Consider the following 16,222-nt stretch of genomic DNA (forward strand, 5'->3'; position numbering starts at 1 on the left):
GTTTTAGCCAACGCCATCAGGCATTTCAGTGAGAGAGAATTGTTTGAGGTCATTGGCTGACTGAGGTCTCCTGGACTACAGCTTAGACTAAGCACCTCATTGGTTTTTTTGAGATTTCTTTCTTAAAAGCTGTCTCAGGTTTCAACTTCCTGTTACCTAAGAAGCTCAGTTGTGAGTGTTCAGCCATTTTACAGTGAGCTGATCGAAGGAAGGACACTCAGCAAACTCGGAGCTACAATATATAACATTAAGTATCCTGTTTTGTTTATTTTGTTCTTTATTTCTTTGTTGTTTATAGCACTTTGTGTACTGTGTATTTTTCTAGCTAGTTTCACTGTGTGTGAGGTATTAACTGGAAATTGTCCACTCTTATTAAGCATCTGTTGGGTTGTTTGTTTATGATAACTTGTTGCAGTTAAACTCTTTTTTCTAGTGGCTCCTTTAGCTGTTTAAAACTTTCATTTAAAGGCTCACTGCTGCTTTTCAGCTGTGAGTAACATTTCTGCTGTTTGTTTCCCAGCCTCCCTCCCTGTTGGTATAGTGTTTTTATAGTTGGTGGCTTTGCAGTTGCCCGCCCCTAGTGTAAATTTGATCTGGGACCCTCCTCCCAGTCTAGTGTCATTACCTCATTCTACCCAGTACAGGGAGAGCATTTGAGAAGGCCAATCAGCTTAGTTTCTGCTACTCCTTTCTCTCTTTCCAAAAAAAAAAAAAAAAAAAAAATTTATCTGCTTTTACTGTATTTGTGTTTTTTCCTACTTTATTTTGCTTTTGCGTCATCTTAAAAGTACTCAGTTGTATTTATTACTGCTTGGTGTAACTCATTGTAAGCCTTTTAGTTTAAGCACCTGGGCTTCAGACCAGTTTTACATTAGGAAGGTTTGTGGTCTGCACTGTAGTGGCAGAACAGTTAGCTTACATCCTTCTAAGTTGGGAACTGCTGATTGAGGGCTCAGTGTCTGTTATTCTAAAAGTGTATTAATTCTGGTTTAAGCACTTGGGCTTGAGGCCAGTTATTTTACATTAAGAGGGTTCGTGTTCTGCACTCTTGTGGGAGGAGAGGCTGGACTCTGTCCTTCTGAGCTGGGAATTTCTGGTTAAAGCTTATAGTTCCTGCATATTTGAACTGCTTCTTAGTGAAATTGGTACACCTCGTTTGCTGTAGCATAGACTAGATCCAGGCCTGCTGAATCTAGCTTTGTTTGTATAACTTGAGCACTAATCCAGGCATTCTTTAAAGTATTCAGTTGTATTTATTACTGCTGGTAGTAACTTGATTAAAGTGTAGCTATCATTTCTTAGTCTTTTGGATTAAGCACTTGGGCTTCAGACCAGTTGTTTTACATTAGGAAGGTTTGTGGCCTGCACTGTGGTGGCAGGACAGGTAGCTTACATCCTTCTAAGTTGGGAACTGCTGATTGAGAGCTCAGTGTCTGTTATTCTAAAAGTGTATTAGTTCTGGTTTAAGCACTTGGGCGTCAGGCCAGTTATTTTACGTTAAGAAGGATTGCGGTCTGCACTCTTGTGGGAGGAGAGGCTGGACCCTGCCCTTCTGAGCAGGGAATTTCTGGTTAGAGGCTTATAGTGCCTGCATATTCTAACTGTTTCTTACTGAAATTGGTACACCTTGTTTGCTGTAGCATAGACTAGATCCAGGCCTGCTGAATCTAGCTTTATTTGTATGCTTGTTGTTTGTTTATTTCCCTGAAACGCTAATTCCACCTAAAATGCGGCCTTTTAGCACTTCTGTGGATCCCTAGTGATATCTGCATTGCTTACTGTACTTATTTCCTTGTTTCACTTGAAAGAAAGTTACTGTTTGTCGTTTTTGCATTTAAGTTACCTGTAACACATTGCATTTAAGTTACCTGGCACTTGCTCACTAAAGCAATTATATAAGTCAGCTCTAAAAATTAAAAGCACTACACCCTCACAAACTCCCCTTGAGTACCTTGTTCCCCATTGGCCCTTTTTTCAATTATAAAGGAATTCCCAATACTATTCTAGCATGTCCAAAGGTCAGTTGTCAATCTCCTCTCCGGTCCAGCTGGTGAATTTGGGAATCTTGAGGCAATGTTACAACTGCCTCATGTACACAGACAACCCTCTCCTCCTCCCAACAAATTCCAACACATGTGAGAGATGCAACCATATAGCCAAACTGGAGGCTAAGCTCTCTCAACTCAGTACTGGCGTAACCAGTCAGGAGGAGAAGGAAACCACACTCACTACAATTCCAGTCTCACATAGACCTACCACGACAACAAACCAAACACATAAACACACAAAAACATACTCGAGGCTCTAAATAAAAATCTGCCTAAGCAGCAGAGACCTCCAAAGCAGACACCCAAGCAACCGCTACCCCAAAACAAAACACGTGCAACACATAGCTCACAAAGCCAGTGTGCCGAACAGTCACAGCCCTTAAGGCTAAACAACACACCTGATACACTTGTAATAGGTGACTCTATCGTCAGGCACACTGACGTCCCGCTCACCAGGCTGAACAAGGAGAAGGTCACGGTGAGCTGCCTGTCGGGCGCTAGGATCCGCCACATAACAGAAGCACTCAGGTCCCTCCAAGGCAAGTACAAATATGACTCAGTCATTGTCCATGCTGGTGTGAATGACCTGAGACGTACCTCCCTGGACTACATGAAAAGAGACATAGAGGAGCTCTCTGAGCATGTAGCCCAGGCCGGTATGACCCTGACCTTGAGTAGCATCGTACCCTCACCAAGAATGATGCCACAATATGAAGACAAGATGATCAATTTCAACAATTGGCTTAAGTGTTGGTGTCATTCAAAGGGGATCCAATGCCTGTCAGCCTGGGATGACATGCTCGACAAGCCACGATGCTTCGCTAGGGATGGCTTGCACCTGTCAAGCCTGGGCTTTCGGATATTGGCAAAGGCTCTTGCTACCCCCATAGTGCCTTTTTAGGCAAGGCTCAAAAGACAAACCCACCTCCATAGGTATCACAAGGGATAAGAAACTAAGAGTAATGCTACTCAACGCCAGAAGTCTAAACCTCAAGATGCACGCACTCGAAACTCTCCTTAGCATGGAGAACATCGATATCTGTGCAGTAACAGAAACCTGGTTCAAGGCTCCCGAGAGCACCCCAGCACTACCAGGTTATACCTCATACCATGCTTTTCGCCCCAAAACTTGGACCGAACCACAAAAGGAGGGGGAGTATCAATATTCGTCAAAGATACCCACACCCCCAGGTTGGTGGCACAGCACGAAGCATCAGAGACTATCCATGTGCAACTAACTGTGGATAAAACTGCCTTCCAGTTTATAGCCTGCTACAGACCACCCTCCCAAACACAGGAACCCCACTTGGCCTTCCTGAGAATACTGGAAAATATGAAGGTCTCTCCAAACACCATTATATTGGGCGACTTCAACTACCCAAACATAGACTGGGAGCATTACTCTAGCTCCAACACCCTAGCCCAAAGGTTCCTAGAATTTATAAACTCAAATGCTATGGAACAACTTGTTACCACTCCCACAAGAGGGGAAAACATACTGGACCTGATCATCACCAACATGGGGACACTATGCTCCAGACCAGAAGTGTATCCCTCACTGGTAAGATCAGACCATAAACTAATCTCACTGGATATTCACATCCCGACCCCACCCCCTGCCCAGAAAACCACAGTGAAAAACTTCTCTAAAGCAAATTTCACTCGCCTCAAAACCAAGGCGAAATCCTTCAAAGCCCCCGGGCCTGTGGAAAATATGGCCCAGACTGCAGAATCCTTTATAAACGCATTCTATGAACACCTTCAGGAATGCATGGATCATGCAATCCCAAATAAAACCAAGACCCAGTCCTCCAAAGGCAGATGTCCTGTCTGGTGGACCCCAGCCATAAACAAACTATACAATAGAAGGAGGAAGCTACTACATGATAGAGCAAAATCCCAAAAAGGGAAGGCATCTCTGATCAGTATTAGCAAAATACTACGGGCACTCATAAAATCGTCTAAGGCCAGCTTGAGAGAAAAATTGCACAGGACACTAAGAATAATCACAAGGCTTTCTTTAGTTATGTTAGGAACCTGGGTGGGAATTCCCAGATATGCTCAGAATTAGTCCTAAATGACAAAAATTTCACCGGCTGCACAGTCATTGCCATCATCCTAGGTGACTGGTTCAGTGCAAACTTCTCCCCTCTCCCCACCAAAGGGCAAATATCTATCCCAACAGAGTGCTGGCCCCCTGACATCTCAGATGCTCAGGTAAGAGCCGCCCTCTCCAAAGCAAAAAACACAGCATCAATGGGACCAGATGGTGTCCCGGGCTGCGTCCTACATGAACTCCAAGAAGAGCTAAACCCAAACATAAAACTACTGTTCAATCTTAGCCTTACTACAGGATATGTACCCAAAGAGTGGCGTACAGCAACAGTGGTCCCTCTCCACAAAGGTGGTGCCTCAACGGATCCTGGAAACTATCGCCCCATAAGCCTGACTAGCTTGGTCTGCAAAGCTATGGAAAGGATCATCATGGACCTCATAAATAAAGATATTGGGGACCTACAGACACTGGATCCTACCCAGTTTGGCTTTGTTAAGGGCAGATCCTGCCTCTTAAACCTGGTCGATTTCTTTGAAACAGTCACCAAGGCCATTGACGAGGGGAAGGTGGTTCACACAGCCTACCTGGACCTCGCAAAAGCCTTCGATACAATACCCCACTCGGGCATTATAGATAAGCTCACCAGCTTAAATATAAACCCCTATGTCACTAGATGGGTTGCAAACTGGCTCAAGGACAGAACCCACATGGTTAGAATTGCTGGAGCCATGTCAGACTCCAAACCATTTACAAGTGGCGTCCCACAAGGCTCAGTCCTGGGACCTCTCTTGTTCGGTATATATTTCACGATGGTACAGGCCAACACGGAAGGACTGTGGCTGACCAAGTTCGCAGATGACTGCAAACTGGGCGCCATAATCAACTCTCCAGCCGACACAAGCATCCTCCAAAAGGGCCTCATAGAAACAGACAACTGGTGCCAGAGCCATGGCCTCAAGCTAAACGCCAAAAAGTGTATAGTCATCCCCTTTGGCAAAAACAAAGTGCCCACAAATTACCACATAGGTGGTAATCCATTAAGTACAGAAGAAGTCATTAGGGACCTGGGGACCCAAGTTGATAGCAATCTCTCATTTGACAACCACGTGGCCAAAGTGGTTAGAAAAACATTTTATATAGCCCACATAATCATGAAGGGATTCACATCTAGATCAGGGGAGGTCATCGTACCTCTTTACTCATCCCTCATCAGGCCCATAATTGAGTACAATGCCCCTTTTGGGATGTACCTTACCAGACACCTGCAGCAACTGGAAAGACCCCAAAAGTACCTCACCAAGAGGATCAAAGGGCTCAAACAGATGCCATATGCTGCCCGGTTAAAGAAACTCCAGCTCTACTCAGTGGCATACCACCTGCTCAGAGGCGATCTGTGCCTGACGTCCAACCCGGAATTAATGGACATGCTGCACCTCAGAAAATCCAAATCCCATCGAGCTACGCGCTGGAGAGACTTGAACCTCAGCACTGAAATAAATAGGACACGCTGGAGGGACAGATTCATAACCCAGAGGCTCCCTTCACTCTGGAATAAAATCCCAGTCCAGGTTAGGCAGAGTCCCACATTGACTCTCTTCAAGAGGAATCTTGATGAGTGGATGGGAGATCGTAGGTTTACCCCGGCTATCACTTCTGTGTCACTGTTAGACAGAGGCACAGTATACTAACCTCAAAAAAAGGCATAGCAAAATTAATTTAAAATGGGTGGCGAAAGCCAAACACACTCTGGCTAGGCTTATAAATGCCCTAGGGCAGATAGCCTAGTATGAACCTATGAACCTATATGACGTGTAGCTGAAGTTTCAGTTGCTCACTAAATAAGCAGGTACTACTTCTTTCATGCACTTTCAAACGTTTCCTTTTTAAAAAAAATATCAAGAATTTTAACAGTGTATTGTGTAACTGTCCTGTGCCTGTTTGTTTTGTGTAATGCTCAGTTTCTTGGTTTCAGACCGACTCCTGCTGAACTGCTGAAGGATAGTGTATTCAGAGAGGTGTCTTCCTTACACAAACAGTACCAGAAGCCTACCAGTCTGTTTTCATCTTCATTGAGGTGTGCTGAATTAATACTCCCTGAGGATATCAGTGAGTTTTTCAAAGGTAAGGTCTCTTAGTAATCTTCTGATATTCTGAGGCAGACTTAATGGGCAAATTGGTCATTTTCCTGTGGAAAAGGCTGCGTTCAATGGTCTGTAGTTTGTGGACAAAACAGTTACCATCAGAAATCCTTAGATGTCACTGTTCTGTTTGTAGGTAAAATAGTGAACATGAGAGAGCCTCAGCCGTCAGTGTTTCACTTATTTAGCAGTTTGGTATATTATAGCATTTGAATAAATTTGGAGTTTGTAAAGATATTCCAGAAGACAAGCCAGAATATAATTTGGGGACACACACTGTTTTCATTTTTTTTGTTCACATTTTGTTTGTACTTGTGCATCATTCTTGAATATGCTTTTTCAGCTCTACTTTGGGAAAATTGCCCCATTTCTTTCCACTCACAAAAGGCATAGAAAATTGAGTGATCTGAGAGACTCTCTCTTATTTTGACATTGTTAGATTAAGAAATAACTTCTAAGTAGTCACATGAAGCAAAACCTAGAGTTATACGTTAATTTTTATAAACATGCATCTTCATGCTGGATGTTTATATAATGCCTTACACCTTTGAGGCATGTGTGTTATTCAGAATCTTTAAGGAATGCATGTGATTTTAACATATATAATGCAGTTGCATTATTTTGGATATAAAATTGCACAACTGAAGAGGAAATTGGAAAAGATATGGCTGTACTTGCTCAGAAACACACACACAGATGGCACTTTGTGTGGTATATGTATTGATATACATAATATGCAGATTGCATTTCTCTGTACACTTTATGGGAACCAGGAGACAGACAAATTAACCAGCAAAAACACAGAACCAACATACACTTTTACTGGGGGTACAGTATACCTCCTGCAAGCAAGCGACTAGTCATGTGCCCTATACTATACATTTCCAGCTTCAAAGACAATGTGGCTTGGATAAACTAAAAATTACATCTCAAAGCAGTATCCACCAGAAGTGTTAATCTCCAACTCTGAGAGATAGGTTTTTTTTTTTTTTTTTTTTTTTTTTCAAATTCAGATTTAGATTCAGATTTGCTGCAAGTAAAACAATACTTAGGGAACAAATCACATCATAGGCATGCACAAACAAGTGATATTTAAGGGCCTGTTTAAATCCATTGAGCACCAGGGACATCTGCACACAACGCACTAGAAGGATGCAAAAGTATACTTCTGAAAAGCAAATGACTATTGCTTTTTGGTCTAATGATGGACCCTTAGAATCCCCAGCAGCGAGCTGGAGAGGCAGCACGGGGCATGAGTTAAGGTAAAGGGCAACGCAGACCAGAAACAGAACTTTATAACCAGTAGATGACCATCATGTCAGTTTCTGCAGAATCAGTCTAATATGGTGGTAGCAAAAGACCTCCGTCATTCACAGTGCTGCAGAGTTTTGTATCAGCTGTGGGTGGTCAAGCTGCCATGCTGGAAGCCAAAGCTACAGAGTGTTAAAGTAGCTTAGCCTAAAGGATACTAAGGCATATGTTAACCCCAGAAGATCTACAGGTGTGGAATAAGGTGTTTAACAGGGGCAGTATTGTTCAAATGGAAACAGGAAGATTTAATGAAGAAATCTCTATCAGTAATACCATTTCTAAGATAAAGTGGGAGATTCTGATTCCGAAAAAGATATTATGAGTTGCTCATTGTGGATTCCCACATGCCTTTATTTATCCCTCTAGTTCTTGGAGATTTGGAGGATGCTCCTAATGCTGCTGCTGTTTCTTATTCTCCCAATTTACCACCCCCTGCTCCAAGGAAACAGGTCAGACTTTATAAGTTCCAGACACTTAGAAACCCCATTGTTGATCCAGATATCTCTGCGCATAGGGACCTTAGTTCAAAATCCTTTTCCTCATCTAGCCCTACCCATAATGAAAACAACAGTCAAGTCTTTGACATGTTTGGGAAGTAGGTTTTGTGCCTGTTACACATTGGCTTGTAGAAGAATTAACTGCTAGACAAATGGGAAAATATTTGCTTTCCTTCTTTGATGACAAGCGTAAAATCTGCTTCTAACCTACCTAGCTGAAGCACAAAATCCAGTTTGTGTGGCTAGTTCTGCCTCTTAGATTACCATTTACGCAGTAAAGTGTGTGTATGATGAAGCAGATGCTTTATCCACAGCTGCTGCCATATGTACAGTGGTGGGCAAGAGTGCTTGGTCAGACTTTAAAATTTTCTTGAAGATCTTAACTCACATATTTTAAATGCTTCTCTTGAATGACTTACTTTTCAGAAATTCCTCTGCTGAAGTACTTAAAAAACTTAGAGAAGAGAAGAAAGTTTCTGCAGGAGATCAAACAGGTCTTTGTATCTCCTATCTCCAGATACCAAAGAAATTATCATTCAACTTCTGGGTATTTCTTTTCTAATCCCTTCAACCCTTCCTAGCAGAAGTCCTCTAACCAGCAGTTAAAAAAGAAATTTCAGGGACTCAAAAAAGAAGGGGAGCAGATCCCAAGGTTCCTCCGTTCATACATAAATGCCAGACTCTGAACTTAATCCCCCTCCCCTCCCCACACTAGTCATTTTATCAGGCAATCTTTTCCACTCTTTGCATTTCTCGAGTAAGATAACATCAGATCCTTTGGTTGTTGTTTGTCTTTCAGCTTTTTCCCGGTTAGGGGTCGCCACAGCAGAACTCCGGTCTGCTAATGATTGGCAGTAGGTTTTTACGGTGCCGAGTTGCCAGCTCGATGCCCAACCTTCAACGAAGGCACGCCCATTCACGCATGACTTTCGGAACGCCACTCGACTGTGGGGAGGACATGCAGACTCCACACACAAGGCACTCCCTAAACTCCAGCCGAGAATCGAACGGGAGAACCTCTTGCTGTGAGGTAACAACACTACCGCTGCACCACCGTGGATGCATAACATCAGATCCTTTGGTAACAAAAATAATTCAGTATGGATACAGACTCCAGTGTGAATCTCTTCTTTTCATTCATGAATTCCTCTGCCCTCAAAGAATTAGAGTTTGTTTTCCCAGATCTTATCAGATATGGTATCCCATGAATGAATGCAGCCTTTTCCTCCTTCCCAACAGCACATAGACTTCTACTGAAGAACTTACTAGTATCTAAAAGGAGGTCATCTGGAGACTAGTTTTAGACCTGTCAGTTCTAAATACTTTTCTTTTAGTTCCAAAAGTTCAAAATGCCATGCTTTTAGATTCTGTTTCCTCTTCTCCACCCCCGAGGTTTTCTTAGCCACTATATACCTCATGGATGCTTATCTTTACATCCCTATTTGCAAACACCACATATGTTATCTTTAGTTTCCTTGCTGTGGGATTGCACTTTTAATTTACATTTTTTTCTTTTAATGTTACTCAACCTAAATTCAGTCTTACTATGTTCTGAACTTTGATATGTACTCATTTTGTATATAATATTGTTGATTGAAAGATAGTTATGTATTTTCTGTTCTTTGAGCTCGGGTCATAGCTGAAAAGGGTCACTAAGCCAGTCAACTTACCCAGTGAACAAATAGTAAATAATAATAATAGTAATAATAAGGGTGCCTCATTTCATGCACATACAAATAAATCGCAAATAAGTGAGAGCCCTAATAAAAGCTATCAAAGCACTAAATCAACTGCGTATACCTAAACCACTGTTAGTCATAACAGGCCACACCACAATTATGTGGTACATAAACAAACAAGGGGGAACAAGGTCCTATTCACTGTGCAGCTTAGCCACTGTGGCCTGGGAGCTGACAGCCTGGCATTTTTTTTCCTACAGGCAACTTACATTCTGTCAGAGCATAATACAGTAGCAGACTCACTAAGCAGATCCAGGATAGACCCTCATGAGTTGATATTACACCCCAGTCATTACAGGACATTTTCCACCTGTGGTGATCTCCCCAAGTAGATCTGTTTGTCTGCTGTCACAGCAGACAGTTATGGCAGTTCTGTGCCAGGACTCCATGCAAAATGGCCTGGAAAATGGATGCTTTTTCTTTCCAGTGGACAGGAATGTTCCTATGTGGCTCCCTCTCTTCTTCTGACAATCACAGTCTCACTAAAGATGGAAAAACTCACCAAAGATAGTTCTGTTAACCCCATTTTAGCCCAGATAACATTGTTTCTTCCTACTTATGGAACTAGCATGTGCAGTTGCCAGAAACTTCCACAAAAAGTGGACTTACTCACAGAGGACAAAGGACCTCTCATTTACTACAACATTCTCAACCTACACATGACTGTATGGATGATAATTTTCTGATTCCATATAGGCATCTCTTTCAGAGAACATGCAACAGGCATTGTATGAGACTAGGGAACCTGCTAGTTGGAAATCATATTTACTCAAATGAAAAAGATTTTTCTACTGGTGCTGCAATAGAGACCGAGATCTATCCCACATGCTGGCTCCAGAGGTTCTGCAGTACCTGAGTGAATTGCTCGAGTCAGGCCTTCTTACACTTCTATTAAACTGTAGCTTTTGGCCATTTCTACTTGTCTGCCATTAGATACCTTTTCCGTTTATTCTAAGTCAAACAATTTTTGATAGGGGTTTTTCACATTTGACCATCTACAAAATGAGTGGCTCTATCCTGGGTTTTGCATTGAAGCTAACGCTGCATCTATTTGAACCTGCAGCTAGCTCCGAAATGTCTTACCTGGAAGACTGTTTCACAGATTGCTCTGACGAGTGTCTGAAATGCAGACCTTTATGTCTTGCTTTTGATAAGGCTGTTTTTACCTCACTTGATTGTGGAATGCAAAGTCAACGTAGCCATTCAGTCCGATGATCCCGTCTACCCTCACATGTAAGCAAGACTGTAAGACACTAATCAGGAGACAGCAGACCAGGAGAGAATCAGAACTTCTAATCTGAAAGTAAATTTTTTCATCCTAGGCAGTCTATGTTCGGCAGTGAACTGTTGTAGTATGTGCTGGTGATCACAGCCACATAAAGGCAAGAGATCAGCATTGCCTAAAACAATGATGCTTCTTTATGACCCCAGACTTGATACTTTCTAAACCTTGATTGTTTGCCCTGATATCCTGAGCATGAAATTGTGAACCAGGAGGAGAGACAAGACACATCCTTAAAGTCCTGTCCCCACATTTTCAGTATAATAAAATGAAAGCAGACATGATTCTCACTCCCTAAATACAATGATGAAATGGTGCATATCATTGGTCTCATGTCACAGAACTATTTATATCCCCCACAAAGCATTTCAAGTCACTCTCATATGCTTCTTAAGCATCACAAAGTATGTATAGACTATACTAACAAATTCCCATGATCCCCTTTAACATTGCAGAATAAACATTGTTCCCCTTAAATCTGAGGCTCAGCTATCCAACTGCCTCCTTTCCAGGACCATTTAATATATTTTATCATGGAGGTTGAAGAATCTTATCCCTTCATGCCTGGAACACAACTTTCTATCCACCTTTTTGAAAATGGAAACCATCACCCTGTTTCATCAGTCTAAAGTAATGTCCCTGCAACATCAAAAATATACATTAAACATGACACCCCATCAGTATGCTGCATCTTCAACATTTCTAGCATGATCTGAGCTTCTCCTACATCCTTGCCACAACAGATTGGTTTGAGTGCTGCAGTGACCTCTTTTATAGGAATAGACTTAATCTTCTCTTATGTATCTGGCTCTTTCTCCACCAAGGAGGGCATGTCCACTAGGATCATGAGTTTTTCCAGGTACAAATGGCATCCCTATAGAAATCTGAAAGTTGAGTACTGGTAATATAATCAAAACCTGGCATGTGTTAGAAATACATTGAATGGGAAGGGGGTTACACAAAACTTGAATGACTGCAATGATGGCAGTGCTACAAAAAGTAGATAAAGACCCAGCAGACCCTGTATCGTGTAGGCCAGTTTTGATTTTAAATCATGATTACAAGGTCTTTATGTGTATACTGGCTAAGAGCATGGCAAAAATTCTGTCTAGACTGGTAGACATGGACCAATGTGGCCCTGTAGAAGGAAGATGGACATGGCTGTTCAAGGATTAATCTGAACTTAAGCAATCACCTTTGTTGGTGCAGCTAGATGCAGAAAATATGTTTGAGAGGGTCAGCTGAGTACATAGGAGCATAGTACTGACTAGATTTGGATTTCCAGAAACATTGACAGAACTAATATTAAAATTTTAGGATCAGAGGCTAAAATAAATGTGGGGGAGTCCTTTCAGGCAGATGTACGGTGGGGAGAGGAACTAAGCAAGGATGCCTATTCTCTCTGCTTTTGTTTCCACTGTACCTAGAGCCAATATTTGAAAAGTAAGAAATTCCAAAATGCATTGTTGCAGTTGGTATAGGCATCCATAAATGTGCATTGTTTGTACATGCTATTATATTATATTTACAGAACCCAAGGAGAATGTCTCTGTTTTACTGAAATTATTGAGGTAATTTCAAACATTTTCTCGGACACGGTAAATGAAGGGAAGACAAAAGAAGCATCAGTGGTCTGTGCCCCTACACGTGTAATAGTTCAGCAGTACCCATATATATGCTGTCATGATAAAATGAAATAGCAATTTGGATAAAAAAGGGTGTCATTTGGGTGGCTAAGGACATTTGAGAAGAAACTAACAGAACATTGTTCAAAAAAGAGACTATAAACTATGATTCTGGATTTGGAGAGTAAGATACAAGTTGTAAGGACATTTTATTAATTCTGGTGTTGTATACAGGTCAGGCATGTTTTTGCCAACCAGACGAGAAATTATTGGTAAAAATTAATAAGGAACTGAAGGAGTTTATATGAGATGGTCAATACACAAGGATACATACTTACCTTGGAACAATGGGGACTTGGAATACCAGACCTGAAGGATTACTTTAAGACCACATAGATGAGACAGAAGCCTGTAGATGTAGATGAAACAAAAGATGATTACACGGCGGGGGGGGGGATGGGCACTTTGGGACCAAACAGGCAATATCCTTTGGGACACAATCACTTGGGGAGGATGAAGATAACGGTAGTGAACACTACAGTTATGAAGTTTCAGAAGATAGTTTAAAAACAAAGCAAGTAAAGAAATGAAGGAAGGAGAGCCTACTTACGGGGGTACCCATTGGTAGACAGGCTAGATGGGCAGGGGGCTACAGGACAGAGTTGAAGAAAAGATGCCAAAGAACCAAGCTATTGGGAGCAGATTAGCCAAGCCAGAAAAGTAACAGAGTGAGGGAGAACTAAGGAGGCATTTGAATTACATGATAGGGACTGCTTAACACACCAAGGACTGAAAGCAGAGTTAAGGCATAGAGATAGAGAAAGAGGGACACAAAATAAAATCCTAGTAGTCACAACATTTTTGATAGCACCGAGCAGAGAAAACCCTATTAAAAGGTATAATAAGTCGGGCTTTTTATATAAAGCCTGAGAATTTCAGAAATCAGTATGGAAAACTTAGGAGGGTATGGGAGAAGAAAATTGATAAATTACAAAAGAACAAGTGGAAAATTGACAATACACCTAAATATGCAATGAAATTCAGACACGTCAGAATATTTGCTTGGCAGTGTCCATACAAATATTTTTATACCCCAAGTAGAGTCCAAAGGTTTTCTCCCCAAGAGGAGAGTAGATGTTGGATATGTGATGAGAAAAGAAAGGATATTGGATCATGCTTTTTGGGAGTGTTCCAGTTTATTTTAAAAATGCTATACAAAATGTTTTTATTTAATTTTTTCATTTTTGAAGGGCATGTGGTACACATCTAATATGTAATTATTTATATATATTATTTATATATCTGCTTCTTATTTTAATTCCTTCAAATAAGAACATTATAACTTACTGACAGTCATACTGAAGGTGTAATTCAGACTCACCATTAGTTTATATGCATTTATTCATTTAAATCTCCTTTTACTAAGTGTCATGTTTAATCATACCCTCACCTCAGGCTTCATGCCCACTGAGTGGTGCACAGCTACAGTTATCTCACTCCACAAGGGGGGATCCACCTTGGATCCCGGGAACTACTGCCCCATCAGTCTGACTAGCCTGATCTGCAAGGCCATGGAACGTATTATCATGGAACTTATAAACAAAGACATTGGCAACCTTAAAACACTGGACCCCATCCAGTTTGGGTTCGTGAAGGGCCGATCTTGTCTCCTGAACCTGAATGACTTCTTTGAATCAGTCTATAGAGCCGTAGACGAGCATAACTCAGTCTACACAGCCTATCTGGACCTCACCAAGGCCTTTGATACCATCCCCCACTCTGGAATCATAGATAAACTTACTAAGCTGGGCATTAATCCCTATGTCACTCGATGGGTTGCCAACTGGCTTACTGACAGAACCCACACTGTAAAAGTAGCCGACTCCAAATCCAGCTCCAGACAGGTGACAAGTGGAGTACCTCAGGGTTCAGTCCTGGGACCTCTCTTGTTTGGCATCTACTTCTCTGAAGTACAGGCCAACACTAAGGGACTCTGGCTAACAAAGTTTGCAGATGACTGCAAACTGGGAGCCATTATTGAATCCCCAAATGATGCCGATACTCTACAAAAGGGCCTTACAGAAACAGATGCTTGGTGCCAGAGCCATGGGCCCAAGCTCAGTGTCAAGAAATGTATAGTTATTCCCTTTGGGAAAAAACATGTACCCGTGAATTACCACATAGGTGGCAGTACACTAAACACCGAAAGTGTGATAAGAGACTTAGGGACACAGGTGGACAGTGGTCTCACCTTCAATAACCACATCGCCACAGCAGTCAGGAAATCCTTCTATGTGGCACACCTTATCACTAGGGGCTTTTCATCCAGAAAAAAGGAGGTCATTGTCCCACTGTACTCATCCCTCATTAGACCCATTATAGAATACATCGCCCCATTTGGTATGTACCTCTCAAGACATCTGTAACAACTGGAAAGGCCGCAGAAATACCTCACTAAAGGAATCACAGGCATAAGGCAGATGCCCTATGCTGACCGCCTTAAAAAACTCCAGCTATACTCTGTCGCATATTGTCTACTCCGAGGCAGTCTCTGCTTAACATACAAGGCCATGTCAAACCCAGAGCTGTTGGACATGCTACACTTAAAGAAATCCCAATCCCTCAGAGCCACATACTTCAGGGATCTAAACCTTGTCATCACAATAAACAAAACATGTTGGAGGGATAGGTTCCTGACCCAGAGACTCCCCAGAGTCTGGAATAGACTGCCCATACATGTCAAGCAGAGCACCTCTTTGGCCCTCTTCAAAAGGAACCATGATGACTGGATGGGAGAAAGGAAATTCACCCCAGGGATCACATCAGTCGCCCTGCTAGACAGGGGTCCAGGGAAGTAAATAGTGTGGGAAGAAATAGCCAGGGAATTGTTATGGCTAGGCCTGTATAGGCCCTAGGGCCAATAGCGTAGTACCAACCTATGAACCTACTATTGTGACAAAACATTTTAGACTCCCTTCTTTCTTCCCATAGAGTCCAGTAATCTTTGGATTCGTAATAGCTTCCCTGTTCCTATTTGTTTAAATTCTACTAATGTATAGCTTAACCGTATTCACCAAACATTCCATATTACGTTTTTTCTGTCCACTTATCGAACCTAATATTAAAAACTATGTACAGTCTATTAACAAACACCCCCAGGCCTTCATTTGCCCTGTACCACAATTGTTCATCTCCTCCTTACTACTACTGCTCTTGTTTACATCCTGTCCGTGGTATCCATACGTCTTAACCTTTCCTTTCTCGTCCACTTCATTTCTTCTTCCCTACTTGCCTGATCCAGCAGCCCACTAATGCCAGAGTAGTCAAACTGACTGCTCTCTTCGACTTTCTAGTGATTACTTAGCAGGTTTAGACATGACCAAAACAGTATATTGCTGCCCCCCCCCCCCCAGTAGCCAGCATTCTTGTTGCACAGTAGAGAACATTTTTTACTAGCCTATGCGAGCTATAAAAATGTTTGTGCAGGTACTTCCATGCAAAAATTCTAAATGTCCTCAATTTTATT

The 16,222-nt window shown here is 41.9% G+C and overlaps 1 protein-coding gene across 2 annotated transcripts in view; it reads left to right on the forward strand.

Moving 5' to 3' along the window:
- TBCK (TBC1 domain containing kinase) overlaps positions 1–16,222 on the forward strand; it is a 1,512,759-nt gene that overhangs the window by 558,003 nt on the left and 938,534 nt on the right. For both annotated transcript variants that reach the window (XM_044061297.1, XM_044061298.1), the window contains one exon: positions 6,077–6,225. In XM_044061297.1, the coding sequence (XP_043917232.1) occupies positions 6,077–6,225 (149 nt within the window). The remainder of the gene's footprint in view (positions 1–6,076; positions 6,226–16,222) is intronic.

This window comes from Protopterus annectens, chromosome 2.part0 (genome assembly GCF_019279795.1).
Source record: "Protopterus annectens isolate FY-2018-M chromosome 2.part0, PAN1.0, whole genome shotgun sequence".
Taxonomy (NCBI): domain Eukaryota; kingdom Metazoa; phylum Chordata; order Ceratodontiformes; family Protopteridae; genus Protopterus; species Protopterus annectens.